The sequence below is a fragment of the Monodelphis domestica genome, chromosome 4, assembly GCF_027887165.1.
Source record: "Monodelphis domestica isolate mMonDom1 chromosome 4, mMonDom1.pri, whole genome shotgun sequence".
NCBI lineage: Eukaryota > Metazoa > Chordata > Mammalia > Didelphimorphia > Didelphidae > Monodelphis > Monodelphis domestica.
The window spans coordinates 320,927,882-320,953,133 of NC_077230.1; the positions used below are offsets into that span (position 1 = coordinate 320,927,882).

Sequence of the window (25,252 nt, forward strand, 5' to 3'; positions counted from 1 at the left end):
AATAATGAAACACTATCAATATTGGACCTGTATGTACCGAGTGTTATAGAATCCAGAATTTCCAAGGGAAAAGTAATGAGATACAGATGAAAATAGATAACAAAATTATAATAGCAGGGGAACTTTAATTTTCCCTTCTAAGAACTAGATAACTATAACAAAAAAAATAAGAAAGAAGAAGATTAATAGTATCTTAGATAGTTAAATATGATAGATATCTAGAGAACCTCCACATACTTGCATGAAGCTAGTAGTAGATGTAAGCCTGAGCATACACATAATCCAAATATAGTTTCTGGTGGGACAACAATGGTTTAGAGAGCATAAATATTCTTCAAAAGCCTTACTTTCACACTTATCATATTACAGAGGTAATCCTGCTTTCCTGAAGGGTTGTGGCATTGGAACAAAAGTTCTACTGAGTCTGACCAAGCTGGAAAGACTTGGTTTTGGAAAGAGTTTGGTCCTGGTAATAGATTGTATCTGCTGCCTAAGGACCAATCTATTTAAATTCGGCCCTGGTAATGTATGTTAAACACTGAGAATCAGATGGGTTAAGCTGATCAAATTAAATGCTGATAGGAACATGGAGAAATAGGCCTAACATATTGCTAAAGCAATTAGGGCATTATTGAGAGAATAAAAAGCTGTGTACTATGATGATATTTGTGAAAGCTTTGTTTGTAATGACAAAATAACACATATGCAATAATTGGAAGAAATGGCTAAAAAAGTTGTGATATTTGAATGTAATGGATTATATAATGTATGTAGAAATGACAAATAGTGGAAAAATAAAGAAAGCAATGGAAATATATGAAGAATAGAAAAGAGAAGAAGAAAAATACATACTATGACTGTATTTTTTAAAAGTCATAAAATCAAGAGAAAAAAGTATCAAAATCCACAAATCGAAAGGGAACTCAAAAGGAGATGATGTTTATATTAGCAAACATATAATTTACATATTCTTAAACAAACTGTAAACAATGTGGAGTTTGTGGTTTTGCACATTTTTATGTATTTGTTTAAATGTTTTTGATGGTGGTACGGATATAATAAAAAACAGAAAAAAGATTTTTATCATTATCTACACTTTCATTCCAATTTAGCGACATGCAGTGATGCTGATATATATGCTCATCACAACCTACAAGTGTTCTATTTCTATGAACAAAAACCATGAAATTTCTCTGACCATAATCTCTTATCCCTTCTAGCTCTACCTGTGTTTCATTCCTTCTCCAAAACTATTCTTCATCCTCCTTGTGTTGACCAGTCCTTTCATCCCTCAGTGTTCCATATGGTCATCACCCATGTTCTGGCTTAACTTTCTTCATTTCCCACTCCAACTTTAAAATTAATGAGTTCAACTATACCCTATCCTCTACTCTCAAATCCCATGCCTTCTTGATCTACCTTATACCTAATGCTTGACTTATACTTTGCCAAATTCTAATTCTCAATTATACCCACAATTTACATTCTCTGCTCCTATTCACATGCAGATAAACAACAACAAAGGAAGCCATACAAACTTAGTATTTTAGTTCACTAGAACCAACTAGGTCCTTATTGTAGAAAAGCAATCCTTTTGCTCTTCCCTAATTGACTATCTTCACTGTCTCTCCTTAAATCTCCTATATATTGCATCCAGTTTCACTGACCATGTTAATCCTTAAGAAGCTCCCATGACTCCTTATCCTCCAAATTCAAATATTATTTAATCTTTATCTCATCTTTTAAAAATTTCCATTTTTGTGTTAATTATCAGTATAGTGATAGTTAAACCTGTTAAGTCTTTTCTCACTTCTCATCCTTTTTAAACAATATACTACATTTAACACAACTGACTACCCTTTCCTCCTGGATCCTCTCTTCTATTTGGATTTTCATGACATTACTCTCTCCTGGTTCTCCTCCTACTTCTGATCACTGATAGTTTAGTTTACTTCCTACCTGTCTGATCCTGCCTGATGAGCCTTGCTTGTTTATTATTTTCTCTGTGTGTATTTCTCTCCCTCCCCACAAAGTTCTGTCCTAAGCCTTCTTTTCTTCTCCCTCTATACTCTCACCACTGGCAACCTCACTAACTCTCATGTCTTTAACTGTTATCTCTATGAAAATGGATCACAGATATCTATTCTCAATCCCCTCTTTCAGTTTCAACCCAACATTACCAATTGCCTAAGGAATACTTCAAAGTAGATATCAGATTCAGGATGTATAAAACTAAATTCATTTGTTCCCTAAAAACTCCTCTCTTCTAAACTATCCCCTATTTCTGCTGAATGCATCATCCTTCAGTCTCCCAGGTTTGTGATCTCAGCATTATTTTTATCTCTTTACTTTCCCTCTGCCCACATATCCAGTCACTAGTCAAATCTTGTCATTTCTACCTCCCCACATCCCTTCTCTCTACTCACACATATACCATTCTATCTCTTATCACCTACATTATTATAATAAACTCCTAACTGATTACTCTACCACTAATTCCAAAATGATTTCCCTTAAGTGCAGATAACCACATGACTATCCTATTCAATAAACTCTAGTGACTTCTTAATATCTCTAGGATAAAACATAAACTGCATCATTAAACTTAAATTTATTTTTTTCTTTTGTAAAATTTGATTTAATTTAGAATATTTTTCTATGGTTACAAGATTCACATTCTTTCCCTCCCCTCACCCCTCTCTGGTAATCGATGCGCAATTCCACTGGGTTTTACATGTGTCGTCATCATTAAACTTTTAGAGCCCTTCATCACCTAGATTTGACACATCATTCATTAAACATTATGCCCTTCTTACATGTTCCAATTCTCCAAAATGGAATTTTTGGCTATTCCTCATACAACACTCCATCTTCCATTTCTGGTCTTTGTACTGGATATCCTATGTGGCTCTACATGGAATATAGTCCTTTTACCTCACAGGTTGCCTTTCCTTCATTCTATAGCTCAAGTATCATCTTGAATCAGTCTTCTCTGATTCTTCCAGCTGCTTCTTCTTTCTTTCCTCCCAAATAACATTATATTTAACTGTACATTATTCACCATTTTCTTCACCCTATTCTAGTTTCTGAGGAAGAAATGGTCTTTTTCACTAGACCAACCCTGTCTATATACGACTCTGATACTATTCCCTCCATAAGTTTGTCCTCATGATCATCTTCTCTCTCTATAATCTACATATCCCTAACTCCTAGTTCTTTCATTATTGTTGTTCAGTCATTTCAGTTGTGTCCAACTCTTTGTGACCTCAATTGGGGTTTTCTTGGCAAAGATATAGATACTGGAATGGTTTGCCATTTCCTTTTCTAGGTCATTTTACAGATGAGGAAACTGAGGCAAACACAGCTAAGGGACCTGTCCAGTGTTATGTAGCTAGTATCTGATGCCAGATTTGAATTCAGGAAGATGTGCCTACCTTACTAGAGGCCCAGATCTCCATCCACTGTGCCATCTAGCTTCATTACTGCCTATAAATATGCCCAGATCTTTGAAGTTCATTATATAACTTTCTTCCTCCTTTCAAAGCCAAAATCATAGAAAAAGCCATCTATACTCATTGACTCTATTTTTCCTACCCAACTTTTCCATAGCCTGTCTTTTTATCTCAATCACTCAACTGAGACTATTCTCTTCAAAGTCAACAATGAACTTTTAGCTGGCAAATGTAAAGGTAAGGACCTTTATTTCAATAAGGACCTTTATATCAATTCTCATTTTTCCTGACTTCCCTCATTTCATTCAGTGATGATCGCCTTTCTCATCACCGATATTCCTGTAGGTTTTCATGCCACTGCTCTCTCTTGGTTTTCCTCCTATTTGTCTGAACTATCTCCTTTACTAGATCATCATCTATATCCCATACCATAACTGTTGGCATTATCTATGATTCTATCTTCAGTCCCACTCTCTCTATTTCTATACAATCTTGGTGCCTTCATCAGCTTTTATTGTTTTATTTAATCATTTCTTCTATTCAGATGACTTTCAGATATATAAAGTTGTCTAGCCCTAGTCATTTTTCCGAGCTCCCGTCTCGCATCACCAATTGCCTATTGGATATTTCCAACTGGATAGTTCTTGGACATCTCAGACTTAACAAATCCAAAAGAGAACTCACTAGAAGCAAAGATTGAAGAGATTTCTGGAAGTCTAGCTCTAAAAAGGATAGAAATAGGATAGTAGCTCAAAGAAAGATTTGACTTTCTTTTTTTGCTGTTTGTGTGTGTGTCTAGGATTGGAGTTTGAACATGTTTGCAAGGAGTCAAAGAAGGCAGTAAGGAGGGAGATAATAAAGATGAAGGAGAAACGGGATATAAATGATGGGCCAGGAAAAGGTAGGACAGAATAGAAGGAAAGGGAAGTTAATTTTGGCAATAAGAAGGGCTTTCTTGTCCTGAGACAAAAGAGAAAGAGGACAGATGAAGAGAAACAGATATTTGCAAATGTGAAGGAAGCTGGTTGAAGGAATTCATGCTGAAAATATATCATCTTCTCAGTTAAATAGGAGACTAAATCATCTGAAAGGGGAATGAGAAAGTAGATAGAGTCAAGGATTCAAGTAATTTGCTTGTGAGTTGATAAGACATGAGTAAATGAATTAAAAACCCTGTATCAGTCAGAGGGTCAAGAAAGGGTTGCATAACATGAATTTGAAGTGAACTAAATTAACATATTTCTGTAGCATCTCTTGTGATGCTTGGCAATGAGGGACAAAGAACAGAGAAAATAGTTGATGGTTTTAAAGCGTGTGATATAGTTATAATGTTATGAGAGAAAGATTAAGGGGTTATGGAGGGGTTGATTGGATGGTATTAAAGAGAGAGAGAATGGAGCCCCTCCAGTTAAAGACAAAGGATGTGAGGAGTAGATGTTATTTGCCCCAGGAGGTAGAAGGAGGGGGAGATGGGTTTGTTCCCTCCTTCAGTCCTCTTCAGAAATGTCTCCTCACTAAACCTTCTCTTTCCCTTTCTTCTAATAATGGTGATTTGAAATATTCTTCTTCCCTAGTGGAAGAGAGAGAAATCAGTTTCTCTCCCCTCAGCTGAGCTAGTGTTCTTCACTCACACTGGAGTCTGGATAGTAGATAACAGTCTTTATGCTAATAATTAAATGGATTAGGATTAAACAGGGGAAATGGCTACATGATTTCAGGTCAGAGGCAAGAGTTTCTAGGATATCTACTCCAAAAGTAAAAGTAAGCTAAAGTCCCAAGTTTACAATAAAACCTGAAAGGTTTCATTATATCATATATTGAAACATTTTTTCTTTGTTTTTTAATAATTTAGATATAGTGAGAAGGGAAAAACTATTGAGCTGCATGTTCACATGTAATATGCTTCCTTGCTCAAAGCATTAAAGAATTTATGAATTAAATAATATGTAATTGAAGAAATTACAAAGAAAAATGTGCCTAACTATCTCAATTTTAAAAAGAAAAACTTGAATCGTTTTTTCTTAAAATTTTTTTAATATTGGTTTCTTGGCAATAGTCTGTTTTACCTAGGCAAGCTATTTCATGTCAGTATTTATCTATTCTAATTAACTGTCAGTATAATCTCTAAAACAATTCATTCTTTTACCATTTAATCTTATGAAGTAAACCAGAGCCTTTACTGTCAGCAAATTCAGGATAAATTCTATTAAATAAATGAAAATTTCTCTAAAGAAAGATGAAAAGTTGGCCATGAGGTAAACCCCTATCACAGATAACATATATAATATGTAGCTATTATATGTATGTATGTATGTGTTATGTATCTCTCCAGCATTTAACTAAATGTTTTGAATTTAGGAGGCAGTGAATGTTTACCATTGATTATCTCAATAAAAAATAGATCTCTAGTCCCTTTTGAAAACTAATAATAGAAAGGAAGACAAAATAACTAATGGGGTAGGACAAAGGCAGGAACTGCCATTGTTTTCTTGGACTTTGGTCACAGGAAGCCTAAAATACTATTAAGTACCAGAGCAGCAACATATTTGCTGTGCAAAAAGCAACTCTGGTAGACATAAATATCTTTTTAATTTCCATTGCATAGTCTATGTCACTAGCATTTGAAACACACCCAAAAATTTCTATTATCATACATATTCATATAGTATACTATATGAATGAGAAATCTTTTTCTGCCATTTTTAATATTTTCAACATGAACGGAAAAAATTAGTCTTCTTTTGTGACCTTTCCTCATTATATTAAGAAGTAAGATTTGCTCAAAATAAAATATTCTCTGAACCAAAGAATCATTAAAATATGTAGACAACTTTTCAAAGGAGGTAGACACAAGGTATATGTAGGGGTTGGGGTTGGGATTGTCCTTATTATGAACAAAGAAAATCTGTCTCAATGATCTTCTTTATATGATGAGCTAATAAGCAATTTTTAAAAATGTGCATTAAAAGAACATAGGAATAAAACTGAGAAAAGAGGGGATAATTTTTATACTGACAAATCTCATGGCTATCAGAAATAGTAATAGCAAATATTGTATTATACTTATACATCTATTTCTTGCTCTTTGGATATTACATATTTAAATTTTCAAGTATTTAATGATTAAAAAAAAGAACCACATTTTCCCAAGGTCAGTTATAGGGCATATATTCTAAATCCCTCCAGGATGATGTGATGAAACAACCAGAAATTTTCTCACTGAGAATATTCCCCATATTTATCATTGGTTTCTATCCAAAGGATAAATTTTTATTATATACTTGAGACTAGTTTTTCCCTTCAAGTCCTCTGTACTTCTTTCTATAGAACCTATGCTCACCCAGCCATAAGAATACAAGATCACTTTATTACAGTGTAAAGAATTTTGGGATACAAATTATATACATATTATCAATTTAAAAGTACATAACTGAGCTCTCAGGTCCAACTTGTTTTATTCCCACATTGGCTACTACCCTTAGTTCTTAGGAACTGGGGGAGGGGGAGTAAAGCATGGGGTTTCTTTCTAGTTGGGCACTTGGTTCAACCACCCAACCATAGAAATTGCCACTAGAGCTTATTCCATGTTGTTTCATCTAAAGGTTCTTAAAAGCAATCTCTCTCTCTACGCCCTGAAATCTAAGCTAAATCTGAGTAAATCCTTTTTACCTCTTCCTATGATTAAAATGTTCTTTTTCTTTCTTTTCCCTGTCCCCATACTCCTAGTCACTTATTCTGGTTCATACTTATTGGTCTCTCACTCTAACTTGATTTCCTTCCTACTATTTTTTTTTCTGTCAGTTAATTTCTGGCTTGCTGTAAATTAACATTTAAAATATTTCCTTATTGATATATTATAAGTTAACTTTTGCTTATCAAAAGGGCTATAATTATATTTGCAAATGGAAGGTTAGTTACTCATATGATTGTAGAGAATCATATAATATTTGTTTTTAAAAATGGTGACTTTGATACTGGTTGTTTGCTACACTGACAAGGGATAATATATTTTGAGGAAGTCCTACAGGCAACAGGGGATAGCTCTCATTGAAAGAACTTTGTATAGTACAATACACACTATGTAAAAAATAATAAATGCCTATTGTGTCAGATACAAAATTTAGTTTAAAAAGCTTCTCATCTCCAAGGTACTTATGATCTTTTGTTATCTTAATTTGTAAAACTTAATTTTTCAGCTTCCCATTAGAATGCAAGCCCTTTGAGGGCAGGGACTATTTTTTTCTTGCATTTTAATTTCCAGTTTTAGTACATAGTGAGCTTTTTTAAAATGCTAGCCGATTGCCTGACTGCATGGAAGTTTCTTAGGGGAATAAGACATTAATACAAATAGCTTACTTGCACAGCTACATAAGTATACTAGAGAATTATAAAATAAAATAGAATGTGAAAAACTAATGAAAAGGTCATTATCATTTGGGAGGGAAGTGGAATCAGAGAAGACTTCCTGGAGCAGCTGGCATGTGAACTGTCCTTTAAGAGATAGGCAGATTCATCAGGCAAAGATGAAGAAGAAAAGAATTACAAGCACAGGGAACACTGTTAGCAAAGGTAAGCAGGCTGAGTACACAATGCAAGTTCAGAAAGTTTGAGTTGAGATAGATTTTAAGCAAGAAAGTCATAAGAAATAAGGTTATAAAAGTTGGATAGCACTGCAGTGCAAAAACTTTTTGAATGCCAAGCTGAGAACTCTATTTGGAAGCTAGTAAACCACTGAAGATTTCTGAGAGTGACATGAATGATTAGATGGAGGCTAGAATGTCTATAAAAAGGCTAACTTCTATAGTCCACACAGGTGGTAATGAAAGCCCATACTAGGGTGGTAATCGTGTATATTGATAATAGAGTATAGATTATAGAAATGTGGCAGAATTAAAATCCACAAATTCTTATGACTGACTAGATATGGAACAAAGGAAAAATATTCATGAAATAGGATATCTAGGTTATAAAGACAGGTAAACTGAATTGTGGTGTCACAAAAATAGTAAAGACAGATGGAGGAACAGATTTACTGGGAGTGAGGAAGAGGAGGATCTGCTTGGTTGGGGCATGTAAAATTTGAGGAGTTGGAAGAATATCTAAACGGAAGAATTTCTAGTTCTTCAGTAGAAGTTTCAGAATTTTCAAAGCATTTTCTTCATCCTCCTTGAAACAAAAATAAACCAAAAACAACTTAATTGGTATTTCAGTTAGCACAGTGGAAAAAGTGACAGATCCTATAAGAGTCAGAGGACTCAAATTAGAAGCTCAGCTTTGTTACTACTTGTGTTTAAGTAAGTAAGCAATCACTGAGCTTCTCTGGGTCCCAGTTTCATTGTATGTAGAATGAGATTTGAAATAGATGACCTTTAAGATCCCTTCCAGGTCTAAATCTATAATCAATCATTGAAGCAAAACTATATGATTTATTTCATGTTTATAACATATAAGTTGGTATTTAAGATAAATGAGTTATTTTCAAAAACCTTATCTTTTGTCTTAGAGCTGATATCACTTTCAAGGCAGAAGAGTGGAAAGGACTAGGTAATTGGCTTTAACTGACTTGCCCAAGGTCACATGGCTAGGAAGGGAGAGTACAGGGTCAGAAAAGCTCTTGTAGCACACTCAGGGGAAAGGCTGGGTACAAACTGGTCTCTCATTATTGCCAAGAGCATACTTTAAGGGTTCTTTAAAAAACCCAAGTTAACATGGACATATCATAGAAACAAATTATTTGTAAGTGCTTTTTATTAATATGGGATTTTATTAATATGGGATGAGTGTCCAAAGACCTGGGAGAGGACCTAGGACCTCTCTAGGACTTATTTATAAATGAGGCTTTTGAAGAACTTTGCTTTAAAGACACAAAAAAGCTTTCCTTTCAATACAAGGATGGGTGTTAGCAGTTTTAAAATTTAGGTAAACAGAGGATGTAGCCATTAATTAACTTAATCATCATCTTCTAGTTGACATTATCATAACTATATTCAAAGGAATTTAAACTCCACTAGACAAAATGCATGCTCCTCACACCCACCTATATAATTACAGAATAATAAATTGTGTCACTTGTTAGCACCTAGAGCAAGACTAGTTATTTCCAGACTTAGATGACAATGTAATGGTGAAATAACTAATTGATGGTGGAGATTCTCTTCTTCATTAGAATCACAGATTTTCAGAGCTCAAAAGGATCTTAGAGATAATGCTATCCAATCTGCTTATCATAAAGATAAGTAAAATGAAGCCCACAAAAGAGAAATAACTTGCCTAAGGTCACAAAGTTAATTAGTGGCAGGACCAGAACTGGATCTTCTGACTCTTTTTTTTTTTTCCTATCTTAAACTCAACATATCCAAAACTGAAATAATATCTTTTCCCTCAATCTCTTTCCCCTTCTCAACTTCCCTATTACTCTCACGGACACCTCCATCCTCCTCCTAGTCATCCAGGCTTACAAAGTTTTATATTTGACTCATCATCAACTTTTGACCCTAATATCTAATCTGCTGACAAGTTCTGTCATTTTTAACCTACTTGACATTTCTCCTTTTATGTCTCCTTGCCACCTGTCATGAAAATCCTTATCATCTCATGACTGGGCTAATGCAATAGGTTTCTGATTGATTTCTTTGCTTCCAATTTCTCCCCACTCCAGTCTACTCTCCTTTCAGTTATCAAATTCTTTCCAAAGATTCCTATATTTAACTTTCTGGAAATCCAATTTATCGTGCATCTACAGGTAAAACAATATGTTAAACACTTTAAGAATTTAAGAATTACTAGGTCAAAGGCATATATTTAATAAGTATTTATTAGATTAAACTGATGGTAGCACACTCTGTACAAGCTCACTCTGAACTTAAAGAATGATAAAATCACAGTGAATTTATAAACACAAGAAAAGTAGTATCAGAATTTATAATACACACACAGAAGAACTGTACATGTATATTAATTATATAATTATACAATAATGTGTATTGGTTCCAAAGCAGAAGAGTGGTAAGGGTTAGGCAATGGGGGTTAAGTGACTTGCCCAGGGTCACACAGCTAGGAAATGTTTGAGGTCAGATTTGAACCTTGGACCTCCCGTCTCTGGGCCTGACTCTCAATCCACTGAGCCACCTAGCTGCCCTCCTGCTTATCACTTCTTATAGCACAATAGTATTCCATTAACTATCATATACCACAACTTATTCAGCCATTCTCCAATTGATGGACAACTCCTTAATTTCTAATTCTTTGCTACAAAAAAGAGCTGCAACAAATATTTTTGTAAAAATAGGCCCTTTTCCCTCACTAGAAGATTCTTAAACAACTTATGATCATGCTTGTAATCTTAAGGAAGATACTGTTGTTATCAGCTCAGTGAAGGTTTGGAGAAAACTGAAAATATTGAGAGAAAAAATATCAACAGGAAAAAGAATTTTTAAAAGAAAGTAATGAAGAAGAATTTTCAGCTAAGAAAGAATTTAATTTTCCTAAAATGAAAATGAAGAAGTGAGTAGTTATAGGAAAAATTAAGTCTTAAGGTATGAAAAAAATTAGTACTTTTGGTAGTGAGGGGAGAATCTTATAAAAAGGATATGAAATCACTTCAAAGATAATGGAAAAAAACCTGGAAAGTAAGGGAATTGGAGTTCTAGGCCCAATTCTGTCACTAACTTGCCCTTCAAACCTTTAGCCAATCATAAAATTTCTGGGCCTCAATTTACTAAGCTATTAAACAAGGAGGTTGAACTAGATACCTAAAGTATCTTTTAGTTCTAATAATAAATTATTCTATGATTCCATGTTTTATTGTGCTATCAGAATCAAATCCAGGGTTATTTAGGTTAAGTAAGAAAGTTATTCAGTGGATTCAAGTTGTACTTCTATAGTTCTGATTTCTTTCTCTATTCCAATTTTCTAACCTCATCAGATACTACTTCTTGCTCTTGCTCTCAATAAATCATTGCCTTGTCATTTAATATGCTATAACCTAGAAAAAGCTAAGGATTGGTTAAACAGCCCTTTTGCACAAAATTATAAATCAAAAGATTATAGATAAGATGCTTCTTTGTAATACCAAAATAGTAGAATTTTAGAACTTAAAGGAGTTCAGAGATTATCTGTTCTAATCTATACCTAAAACATAAGTTTCCTTCTAAAATAACCAGATTCTTCTAAAAACTCTCCAGTAACAGGGATCTCAGTACTTTTCTAATCAATTCATCTTTTGTAAACTTCTCATTCGGGGAGATTTTTCCTTTCAGTTGAGCCAATAGTAGCTTTCATTGATAGCTTGAATGTTGAAGGCCCGAGCAAAAGGAATCTGATTACTCTTCAAAATTACTGTTCTTCCAATATTTGGAGTCAGTTGACATGTATCCACTAAACCATCTCTTCTTTTCCCATATTGCCTTCTACTCTCTTCCCCTAAGTGGAAACTATTGGCAAATATTTTGATGGAGAGTATAGAACTAGAAGACATTTTATTGAAAGAAAAGGGCAGAGCATAATGAGTCAACAACAATGACAAAATGGGAAATAGTTTTAGGGCAATGTGAAATGACAGAATCTAGGAGAGTCCAATTTGTTGACATGAGAATATAAAATATACAGACAGATAATATTCAAGTTGCAAGCTCTGGTTCAATAATAGGCCATAAAGTTAGCTAACAAACAGGTTATAGGAAACTTCAGATGCCAAGATGAAGAGTATGGATTTCATTTACATTTCACAAAAAAAGTACAAATTTTACTGGAAATATTAAATCCTTTACCTATATTAAAACCCCCACCCACATTTTTTTGCTTTTGTACACTTTGCCTAACATTTCTTTACAACCTTTTCCACCCATTTCACTTTACTATAGTCAGCATGAATCCTTCAAACCATACCTCCTTAACTCTGTGCTGAAATGAAAGTAAATACAGTATAATTTATGCCTTCTTTGAACTTTGGTAAATGACTCATGCCCTGTGAAGCTTAGTAAAGGGCTGGGTCACCAATAAAGGGAGCTCAATCACTTTCAGAGGATACCAAGAAATCATCTAAGTAGCATTAGCAAGTATTCCAGGCTAGGAAAGTTTAAGAAGCGATAAATCTTTTTTCTTCTCATGAGAAAAACTTTTTAAATGAAATAAACTGATTTAACCTACGCCAATAAAAAAGTTCATTTTTTAGGCTCTAAAGGTTTTATTATTACAGTTTCTTTTAAACTGAGATGAAATGTAGCCTAAGAAGACTCAAAGAAATAATGTTTGAAACAGCCTTTCTTATTCTTCTATTAAGACTATTATAAATTGAAAGTTACATTCTGGTATAAGGAAGCTTTAATTTATTTTGAATGCCTCTAAGTCAATATACCAATTTAGTGGTTGTTTTAGTATAATAAGGGGCATTTCATGGAATATGCTCATAAATGCCCTTCCCACTTATGGTCAATCCCACGCTGGCTATGAATCTATCTGACACAAGGCTAAGGGCCTTGAAGTTTGCGATGACAGAGTCCTCTTATGGGTCAAAAGAAGTGATAATTTCCTGGATATTTAAAATGGAACACTCTCACCCTTGATTTCTTCCTTTCCAGCTATGAGTAATGTTAGAATAATTCTGATTTACTTCCTAAGGGGAGGACTAGATGGGGTAACTTGTCTTATTCTCCCACCATAACCTCCATAAGGTTGTGAGCATGTGACACTTAAAGAACACACCCTGACTTGGCAAGCTTGCTCATGGATTCCTGACAGCCTTTTCTGCTTCTTATTGTTTTTTCCCCCCCAACACTGGGTAAATATCTATCCCAAGATCAATCTGGATGTAACCATATGCATTTGAGAGTTCCTAGATCCAATATAAGGAGTTCCTTGGCAATAGGAGAAATTTTGCATTTGGAAAGGAATGGTCCAAGCTCAAGTGTTTTACCAGCAGACATGTACTAGATGTTTGGATAATATAGAGCTGAGGTGAGAGGCAAAATATCTATTTAGCCCTCCTATAATGCTTTTTTTTTTTTGGTCTGATTTGGCTTAACTTTCAGTCTACCAGCAAATTGTTACAGTGGTTTTAAGTTAAATTAGTGAATCCTGTTTTCAGTTTATTTTTGCCCAATGTGTATCAGTGCTCTCCGTTTAGCATTCTCTTTAGGTGTAGGAAATAAATACCTGTACCATTACAATACCTAATTCATATTGTACATTCATTTTGTCCTACTTCTTGGGGAAGTTCTAGATGTGAACTATAACCAAAGAAACAAGTATATTTTTCTCTTGAGTTTCCAGGATGGTGGGGAGAGGTTAATGACCTGAACAATGTGAAAAAAGTAAGCTTAGTTTCACTTTCTTTATGAGTCCCCCTCTAACCCTCCAGGACTAAAAGCAGTCAGATTGTCTGCCTAGAGTAAAGCAGAGAAGCCCCTTAATAGAAAAAAGAGAAGGGACAATATTCTAGCCTTTGTGTGAATAATATGTTTCCTTAAAGTTATATTTACACACACTTCTGTTTCAAAAGATCCATGATTATAAATAAATCAACATAGGCAATATTTTCACCAATATAAATCACAACATCTCTAAATGATAATTTTAATGAGTTGCTGTGGTCCCCCCAAAATTTAATCATGTGGAAGCCAATTTTCTGGTAACCAATTTTGCTACTATAGCTAGTGAGGTTGGTCCTTGGTTGTCTGTTATCAGGCCCATACTAGTAGATTTTCCATCTTGGTAGGAATTTTCAGGACTGGTATTACATTGGCATTGTTACATGTGAATAAAGTATTCCAATGGGACATTCTTTTTTTTTTAATTTTTTTAAATTTTTTATTTTTAAACCCTTGCCTTCTGTCTTGGAGTCAATACTGTGTATTGGCTCCAAGGCAGAAGAGTGGTAAGGGTTAGGCAATGGGGGTCAAGTGACTTGCCCAGGGTCACACAGCTAGGAAGTGGCTGAGGCCAGATTTGAACCTAGGACCTCCCGTCTCTAGGCCTGGCTCTCAATCCACTGAGCTACCCAGCTGCCTCCCCAATGGGACATTCTTGAAAATTCAAAGTAGAGTAAGAGTAGATTTTTGAGGTAGGCATCATGGAATTTTAGATAGATAGCTGGCTAAGAAGTCAGAAAGACATGGTTCAAATCTTGGATCTAATGAAATTCTGTGCAATTAGGGGATAAGTCAGTTAACCCCTGGCAACACTCTGTGGCTCTAAACTGCAAAAAGTGAATGCCAATACCAGTTAGTAGAGGAAGCTCCTCATGTGACATGTGACCTCATATGACAGAGGTACAAGTTGTAAGGAAAAAAATAAAAAGTTCACAAACTAATCATACACTCCAAATACTATGGAATTCTCAGACATCAAGATAGTTATAGGGATAAAACCTGTGGATAGAACATGTACACATAACACTGAACTTTTAATATTAAAAGGAACTTTTGGTGTTACCTAGCTAAATGACCTCATTTTTACAGATGTAAAACCAGAAATCCTGAAAGTTAAAATAACTTGTCCAAGGTCACATAAGTAATGTGACTCCTGACTACAAAGCCAATTCCTTTTCCAGGAAACCACATCCTCTCAATCTATATTATTCATTCCTGAAAAACACCAGGTGTTTTCACTGGCTTCCCAGCATGCCTGGAATGTTCTTTCTTTTCCTCTCCACCTCTTGGTTTTTCTGGCTTCAAGTCTCACCTTTTGGGATTTATTCATGGAGTGCAAGGATGGTTCAATATCAGGAAAACCATTCACATAATTGACCATATCAACAACCAAAGCAACAGAAATCACATGATTATCTCCATACTTGCAGAAAAAGCCTTTGACAAAATACAACACTCATTCCTATAGAAAACACCAGAGAGTATAGGAATAGATGGGCCTTTCCTAAATAATAATAAACATTCTATATCTAAAACCATCAGCAAGTATCATCTGCAGTCGGGATGTTAGAAGCCTTCCCAATAAGATCAGGAGTGAAGCAAGGATGATCATTATCACCTTTTTATTTAACATTGTACTAGAAACACTAGCAGTAGCAATTAGAGAAGAAAAATAAGGGATTAAAATAGACAATGAGGAGACCAAGCTATCACTCTTTGCGGATGATATGATGGTCTACTTAAAGATTCCTAGAGAATCAACTAAAAAGCTAGTGGAAATAATCAACAACTTTAGCAAAGTTGCAGGATACAAAATAAACCCACATAAGTCATTAGCATTTCTATATATTTCTAACACAACTCATCAGCAAAAGTTAGAAAGAGAAATTCCATTTAAATCACCCTAGGCAATATAAAATATTTAGGGATCTATTTGCCAAGACAAACATAGGAATTATATGAACAAAACTAAAAAACGCTTTCCACACAATTAAATCTAGATCAAGTCTCACCTTTTACAAAAGTCTTTCCTAGTCCTTAATCTTATGCCTTCCCTCTGAGATTACCTTCCAGTTTTATTTTATATATATCTTGTTTGTACATAGTTGTTTGCATCTGGTCTCCTACATTAGACTGGGAGCTCCTTTTTTTGCTTTTCTTTATATCCTCAGCACAAAGTAGAGTATAGTGCCTGGGATATAGTAGGCACTTAATAAATGCTGAATGACAGTTTAAGAAAAGTTTAAGAATGTGTAAAATAATTTAAAGTGGCATATAGACAAGCACCAATTTAATGTTCATTTCAATCACCTTCTACTAAGTGATAATTCTAACAAAACATAATAAATCTACCAATTCTATGTGCCTCCACTTTATCTCTTACAATCTGGCTTCCAACCTTATAAATTATTTCTTAAAACATGTAATGCCCAGTGGATTTACGCGTCGGCTATGGGGGGTGGGGGGGAGGAAAAGAAAATGATCTATGTCTTTAATGAATAATGCTTGGAAATGATCAAATAAAATATTAAAAAAAATTATTTCTTAGTTGTCAAATCCAGTGGCCTTTTTTTTTTAAATATTCATTCTCCTTGAATTCTCTGAAGCCTTTACACTGTTGATCACTCTCTTTTCCTAGACAGGCTCTTCTCTCTAGATTTTTGCAATCCCACTCTCCTGGTTCTTCTCCTACCTATGCTACTAGTTCTCTATCTTCCTTGCTGGATCCTCCTCCAGATCATGTCCTCTAAACATAGGTATCTTTTGGAATTCTATCCTAGGCCCTCTTCTCCCTCTATACAACTTGACTTGGTGATCTTCATTAGTTTGTTGATTTAATTATTGTCTCTATGATGATGAATTCTCAAAACTACCTATCCTGCTCCCAGATTTCAAATCTGACATCTCCAACTTCCTTTTGGCTATCTAAAACAGGTTGTATCGTAGACATCTTCAACTCATTAAGTCTAAATCTGAACTCTATCTTTCCCACCTGTTACCTTCTCTTTTAATGTAAAGAAAAATATCATTATCCCAATAATTTAAGCTTGCCACCCTAAGATTTCATCCATGGCTCCTCACTATCTCTTACCTCTTATAGCCAATCTGTAACCAAGGCCTGTCAATTTCACCTTAATAACATCTCTCAAATGTGCCCCCTTCTGCCCTCTGACACAATCACCATTAACGTAAACCTTCATTACCTCACATCTGGATTAGGTAGCAACCTGTTAGCAGGTCAGCCTGCCTCAAGTTCCTCCTCACTTGAATACATCCTCCATTCGGCCACCAAAGTAATTTTCCTAAAGGGAAGGTCTGATGATGTCATTCTCTACTCAGTACTCCAGTGGCTTTCTATTGTCTCCAGGAACAAATCTGAAATACTCTATTTGGCATTCAAAGCTCTTCATAATCTAGCCCCCACCTAAATTTCCAATCTTTTAACACCTTCTTTCTTACTACATGACACTGGCCACTTGGCTGTCCCACAAACAAGATGCTCCATCTCTTAGCTCTAGTGTCCCTCATGCCTGGAAATGCTCACCCTCCCTGACTCCAAACTAATGACCTTTGTGGAGGTTCCTTTATATCCCAACTAAAACCCTTTCCCTAAATATTCTCAATTCCAGTGCCTTCTATTTATTAATTATCCTCCATTTATCTGAATATAGCTTACTGTGTATATATATTTGTATATTGTCTTCCTCATTAGCCAGTGAACTCAAGGATAGGGACTATCTTTTGCCTCTTTTTCTCTCCCTATCATTTAGTACAGTGTCTTGTACATAGTAGGCACTTAATAAATATTTATTGATTAATGCTTTTCTTCCAATACTCAAAACAACTCATTATTTTTTAAAAAAGTTATTATCCCCTCACCACTGAATAAGGTAGATTTTCAGGGCAGCATAAAATTTTTTAAATTGGCATATTACGATATTTAATCAGTATCATTATCAGGTCCTGCACATAAGTTCAAAAATCAACTGCACAAATACAAGGTGAGAGAGATCCATAGCTAGACAGAATTTCATGAGGATTTGAGATGACTTCTAGTCTTATATTTGTCACCAACGTAACTTGGTTGCCCAAAGAGATAATACAGATCCATAATGAATCGCTGATATAAACATCGTTCAAGAAATCTCATATGTTTTTTAAAGGCCATGTATATGATTTTGGCATCTACATGGTAGACCCCTGAATCTGCGATGGCTCCTATTGCCTCTGAAGGCTTTTTTGAATGCTGTATTTGAATGCATCACAGTCTGGCTCCAGCATTATTTTCCAAATTGAATTCATATTATTAAAAAAACTTTATTTTCTAACCAAAATGGCCTACTTGCTGAACTTATTAGCATTCCATCTTTTCTCCATGCCTTTGCACCAGTCCACATTTATGTAATACATTTTCTTCTGGCTTCTGTCTCTTAGAATCCTTAGCTTTCCTTAAGGCCAACCTCAGATGTTACTGCTTATGGGAAAGCTTCCTGATAGCTAGAGTTTACAGTGTTCTCCACCTTTTAAAATTATTTTATACTTTTGTCTGTGTTCACGTTGTATCCCTCCAGTAGGATATAAGCTCTTTGAAGGCAGAATTTTTTTTCTTTTTGTTTTTATCCCTAGTGATGCCTTGCATTGAGGTTTAGACCATTATTTTGTTGACTACATGTATAATCTAATTTGTAAAGCAACTTCAAATTGCTAGAAGCTGATATTTTCAATTAGCCTTCCAGTGTGCCACCAAGAGACACAAACTCCTCTGAAATTTCAAGTCCTTCACAATATGTATTCAATCTATGTCTCCAGGTTTATCCCACACAACTGCTTTCCCTTCATGTACTCTACATTCCAGCCAAATTGGCCTATCTATAGCTCCTCACAGAATTCATTTCACATCTCCATATTACTTGTATAGGTCATTCAAACCCCATGCCTGGAATGTGCTCTCTCCTTACTCAGGATTTGGATCTCCAGCTTTCTTTTCTTTCTTTAAACCACCACCACCACCACCACCACCACCACCACCAAAAACAACCTCACCTTCCATCTTAGAATTAATACTTAATTAATTCAGTGAGAGCTAGTCAACTGTGGTTAAGTGACTTTCCCCGGGAGACACAGCTAATAAGTGTCTTCTGAAGTCACATTTGAATGTACTCTCAATCCAATGAGCTGCCTCCCTACCCCTATTTCCAGATTTCTAAAAGGACTAGGCTCAAGTGCTACCTCCTAAAGGAGACAAGTACTGATCCTCCTCACCTCCCCCCACAATTACTTTTGTATTTATTTTTCTGTGTTCACAGTTAACCCTCCTTCCTATCCCCATTGCAAACTCCCTAGATAGGTTGTTTTTTCGTTTCAGTAATCCCAGTACTAGCACTCTGTAGGTAGGAAGTAAAAGCATGGTACAGAAGCAGGATATTTTAGTAAACAATTAAAGATACTGTTTTAAGTAATACTTTAGTCTCTGGGTAAAAAAGAGGGTCTATTGGTATTCCAAAAATAAACAATGTCCCAGAAATCAACTTTGTTTTAATATTGATTAATTTACATAAAAAGAATCTGATCCTGATCTTTCAGGATTCCCTTTGAAATTCACCAAAAATGCAAGTCCCTTCTTTCCCAATTAAAACTCTGCCAAATTGCAATGGAAAAATGTCAATTCTTAATAGTAAAAAAAAAATGGAAAATGAATAGAAAAAATAGGGGAAAAAATGGAAAATGTTAATATCTAAGGAAACTCCATTTCAAGATAAAGCATTCTCCTAAATCATCTATTTTCTGGATCTGAGCTCTTTAGACTTTCTATGTTTTTTTTCCACTACAAATATATCTACATTCACACATTTTTTCAAAATTGTAAAAAACCTTTTAAATTCTCAAATAACAGTTCATAAGAAAGGAAATATAACAAGTCAAAAAATGGAGAAAAGAAGGGAAATTATGAACTAAAAAGTTAACAAACACAAATTCCATTACTAACAAGCATTCAGTTCTTTTTTGATGAAAGTACGTGAACAAGCTCATATAACATCTTTAAACTAAATATGAGCCTTATTTCAAACGTGATAAGAGGCTATATTAGAAAATTCTTTCCCAGCATTAAACTTATTGCAATAATGTGGAACTGCCTCCATCTCAACAATCTCTGGTCAGTGAATTTTATCTACACTTGAGAAACAGAAGTAAAGGCATTAACTACAGATAATCTCTAACAGATATGCTCGAAACTTAAATTTTGACCTTTTTTATGTTTGCAGTCATTGAGCAATCTAAGCTTTTCTATGAATTGGTAGAGACACATCTGAATAAAAATGAAGTGGTTCACTGCCCATTTCAATTTGAAAACATGAAAATATGTAATGAAAACTGCTACAGGATTTAAACTTAACTTCTCAAATTTATGCTGAGATTGTGAGAGATTGGTTTTTCACCAAATTTTAACTATTACTCAAAAGGGGGAAAAAATCCCCAATAGAAACAGACACAAAGGCAATATAGGCCTGGACGGTAGAAGGCATTTCCGCAAGTAAAAATGTAAAAGAATTGCCTTCACAGGGGAGCCAGTGACCATTTGCAAACCTCCAAGGTATATTCTTAGCAGACACGCTATCAGATTAAAGAAAAGGCAAACACTGGTGGCTGAAACCAGTCTTTGTCCAAACCCAGCCTCTTCTTCCTGTGATGTCATACTACAAACCTAGCAAGCCTTCCTTTGCTGTTCTGAGAAAGCAAAGCCTGCACACACACACACACACACACACAATGCTGCAGGCGCCTGGAGAAAACTTCTCAATTCAGCTGAACAAGCAAGGCTGGGGAATTTGGTCTCTTGACTCCCTTTGCTTTCTACTTTCTGAGGTCGACCCACCAGCCAGAGAGTTAGAGAAGGAAAACTGATTTAAAAGGAGTAAGAAGCAAAAGAGACCAAGTAAGAATATTTAAAGCACTTCAGTTGTAAACCTGCTGTAAGTAACTTTTTCAGTTGAACTTTCTTTTTGCTAAAATGAACTTTGAAATTTTGTTTTGCCTCTAGAAACACCAGATTTCCAATCGAGGCAAACCGAGGCGGTTTACTCGAAATTCATGCTCCTGAAGAATGGCTTCGCTTGCTATCTAAAAAAAAGGGTTCTTTCAACTAGCCAGTCCTGGATCCCTGAGTTTTGTGGTAACTCCTGGAAGAAAAGAATGCTTTCCCCACACTGAGGAACCCCGCTGCAGCTTTACTGCCCAATTTCTTGTTTCTTTTGGAGATTTCCAAGAAAAAGGAAATACTTATGAGGCCAACCAAAGATCATTTGCATTTGCAAGTAAATCGCAGGTTATAAAGTGATCACCATCTGAATAGGAAAAGGAGCCCACAGCGGCTGGGAATTCTACCTAGTAAACAGAAAGCACCTTTAGAATGGTAAGCATTAACAGCTCCCACTGTTACTCGGATGACTCCTTTAAGTATACTTTATATGGGTGCATGTTCAGCATGGTTTTTGTGCTGGGGCTAATCTCCAACTGTGTGGCCATGTACATTTTCTTATGCACGCTCAAAGTGCGGAACGAAACAACCACGTATATGATTAATTTGGCGCTGTCGGATTTGCTTTTTGTATTTACTCTGCCCTTCCGGATTTTTTACTTTGCAACCCGCAACTGGCCTTTTGGGGATGTACTTTGCAAAATTTCCGTCATGCTATTCTATACCAATATGTACGGAAGCATCCTGTTCTTAACTTGTATCAGTGTTGATCGTTTTTTGGCTATTCTCTACCCATTTCGTTCCAAGACAATCCGAACCAAGAAAAACGCGAAAATCGTTTGTTTTTCAGTGTGGCTGACTGTGATAGGTGGCAGCGCACCAGCAGTCTTTTTTCGATCTACCCACTCCCGGGGCAACAATTCGACTGAAGAAGCGTGGTGCTTTGAAAATTTCCCGGAAGCCACGTGGAAAACCTATCTCTCAAGGATTGTAATTTTCATCGAAACGGTGGGGTTTTTTATTCCACTCATCTTAAATGTGACCTGTTCCAGTATGGTTTTAAAGACTTTAAATAAGCCAGTTACTCTGGGTAGAAGCAAAATAAACAAAACGAAGGTCTTGAAGATGATTTTTGTTCATTTGGTCATATTCTGTTTCTGCTTTGTACCATATAACATAAATTTGATACTCTATTCTCTTATGAGAACACAAACATTTGTTAACTGTTCAGTGGTGGCTGCAGTCAGAACTATGTATCCAATTACTCTCTGTATTGCAGTTTCAAACTGTTGCTTTGACCCTATAATTTACTATTTTACATCGGACACTATTCAAAATTCAATAAAAATGAAGACCTGGTCTGCCAGGAAGAGTGATTACAAATTCTCTGAAATTCAAGGAACAGAGAATTTTATTCAGCACAATCTGCAGACTTTGAAAAGTAAAATATTGGATAACGAATCTACAATATAAAATACATGAAATATTAGACTACGAGGACTTATCTGGACTGGAACCTCTACAACTGTGAAAAGTATTTTTCTTGTATAAACTATTTTCTCCAGTTGATAGAGATATTTAAAACATAAGTAATGTTTTAAATATCTAAAGTTGTTAGCATTAAAAAAACTACAGAAAATATGTATTAAGTATTAAAAGTATATTCTACTCTTGGTAGCTTCTGCATTTGATGATCTATTTTTTCTAAGCTATCTTGGTTTCAGGACCTGCTCTTAAAATTAAAACATCCTCAAGAAAGCAATCATTCTTAATTCATACAAGTCCAAAGGGGTTTAACAAGTCATTTGGCTTAATTATCTTAGAACAATGTCTCATAATATCTTACCATAATATTAGAACTTATTTATTTATATTTTATATTTATATTTTTAACAAAAAATTTACAGAAAATTTATAGTTGCATGAAGATATGATAACTGTTTATGGTTCAACCTTATTAAGGAACTGTAGAACTAAAAACTGAAGTCAAAAATAGTATGACCGTATCTTCATTTCACATACAAAAAAGTGCTATGTGGTTTTAAAATGTTCTTTTGGCCAAATTAAACATTTTTAAATTTGATAATAACTATAAGGTATAAAGTTTCTTAAGGGGGAAAATATATTCAAGAGTAAATAGCATCCAAAATGGAGGTGCAGGGAAGCATCCACAAAATATTTCTTCACAAATCAAAATATTTAAAAGATGCTTTTGTTAGCATCACAATTTATATTTTATATAAGAAAAACAATCATATGGGAGACTGTTTATGCTCCTCTAACAAAGGATACTTGTCACTGTAGCAAAATTCTTCTAAAATCTTTGTTACTTTCAGTTTTGTTCTGTGACTTTTGAAACAAAACTTCAAGCAAATTGCTTACTTTTTTTAGGTAATAGAAAACATAGTGAGCTTCTGGTTACATGAATACACATTTAATATAATGCTGTAACACTTTATTAAGCTCAGCTTTCAAAGTATTTTATTGTTACTATATTATGGAGATAAATTCACCACATTGCAAATACTTCTAAATCTTGCTACTTATTAGCCTGGCTTCTCCAAGCATTTTTGATAACTAAAACAAACATCTGCTAGACAAGCAGTCTAGTGAGAAGGATGGAAACATCACTAAGTGCTTCTATGTTCATATGGCTGTGCTATATTGGCTAACATGTTAATCATTTTCCTTAGTGTACAAATCCTGATTTCTGAACAAAACAAATCAAATGAAGGCATTTTCCCAAAGTACCTTACAAGCCGATGCTATCTATGGAAAGAGCTTTTAAGATCTAAATTCTAATCTCTGTTCTAGAACAATTCATTCATTATGTAAAATTTTTCTAGGGCTCAGTTTCCTCATCTATAAAATAAGGGAATTTGATTAGAACATCTAATTTATATTTAAACATTTTTTTTTCAACTCTAAATGCAATGTTACGGTCATTTTGGGGGGTTTGCTTTTTGAAGATAAATGTGGTCCTTTAACTGTGAAGTGTCACTGCACTTATAACTTGTTTTCTATCCAATAATGAAATGAACTACACTGGCAAATATTTAATTCTACCATCATATGAGGCCTTCAAGTGACGCCTAGATATTATTTGTCATCTAGAGAGTAGTCAAGATTCTTTTTCAAGTTTGGGTTGAACTTGTTGGCCAATAAGGTCAACTCTGGAACTAACCAGATTACTGTGTTTAAGATTGCTAAATGCTATGTTTCAGGAAACAAAAATTAGAAAACAAATACACCTTTGAAACAAGTTTTTTGTCTTAAAAAACAACAAACACCTATGAAACTATACCAGTCGATCTGTTTTAAAGATACTTTCTCCTTTTAATTCACCAAAATATTTTGTCTTGAAGACTTAGAAGTGCTTTCTGTATTTTTAAAAATTATTGGGGTAACTGACCTCCTTTTCCCCTAGAAAGATGAAAATGAAACAATTGGCATAAATTGCTTGTATCTGGAGCTTAATTCAGAAAGTTTTATTTAACTTTGCTCTAAGAAGATAACTGGGTCAAAAATCTTATATAATTATTTACTGAGTTATAGATAATGAGATAGGTTTCAAGTCTGGAGTCTTTAAACCCTGGGTAAATTTCATTTTCATAATACATTAGCCAGACATCAAGACATAATAAAACAATAAATCAGTTTTACTATTGGTAATTTTATACTATGAAAGAAAATAATGCTATTATAAGTTATATGCCCTGAGTATTTTTTAATACCCTTCACCTGTATATCTTTTAGATGTCAGAGATGGATCTTGAAACTAGGTCTTCCTACTTGGATCAAGGCTATGTCATAACTAGCTTGGATTGGAATTTTGAATATATTTCCCAAAAGCAATAATATTACAAAAAGTAACTGGGATCTTACAATCGAATAGGCTACACAGGGGCAAATGGGAGGAAAATTTACTAATCTATAAAGTATTATAGCAATATAAATATGCTTCAGATTCATTATGAGATAAATTAGGCTTTTGAGAAACCATTTCTAATATTTCTTTGAGAAAATGTATTCTGTTATTGTAATTGATAGAGGCATGGCCTCTTTTCATCAGTAATACATAGAGATTCAAATCTCACTTCTGCGCAAACTGGTTGGGAGATCCTTAGTGAGTCACAAGCACTCAAATACCCCAAAATGTGGAGCCTGCTTTGACCAAGATTCTTCCACCATCATATCACAGTCTGGTCCCTCTTCCCCTTCAAAAAAGAAAATATGGTCACAGATATTTAATAACATAAATGTTACTAAATTGATGACAATGTATAAAGATAAGCATAAGAAAAATACTAGAACACAAATTACAAAGTTTCTAATCACTCTCCAGACATAATCAAAACTGAAGGTAATGTAGAAGAATATTAATATGAGAAATATCAGATCCTTCATCTCATTGAAGAATGAAAGTCATAGATCTAAAACTTCAAAACATGCTTTTC

The 25,252-nt window shown here is 34.6% G+C and overlaps 2 protein-coding genes across 6 annotated transcripts in view; one reads left to right on the plus strand and one right to left on the minus strand.

Annotated features, from left to right (window-relative positions):
• LPAR6 (lysophosphatidic acid receptor 6) overlaps positions 1-22,472 on the plus strand; it is a 70,191-nt gene extending 47,719 nt beyond the window's left edge. Inside the window, exons 1-2 of one of the 2 annotated variants that reach the window (XM_007495424.3) lie at positions 20,436-20,753; positions 20,859-22,472. In XM_007495424.3, coding sequence (XP_007495486.1) covers positions 21,228-22,268 — 1,041 coding nt within the window. In that variant the 5' untranslated portion in view covers positions 20,436-20,753; positions 20,859-21,227 and the 3' untranslated portion in view covers positions 22,269-22,472. Of the gene's footprint in view, positions 1-20,435; positions 20,754-20,858 lie in introns of those variants that run through there. The other variant, XM_056794861.1, reaches the window with a different exon arrangement.
• Positions 1-25,252, minus strand: part of RB1 (RB transcriptional corepressor 1) — a 158,731-nt gene that overhangs the window by 44,354 nt on the left and 89,125 nt on the right. The gene's annotated exons all lie outside the window — the stretch shown is intronic.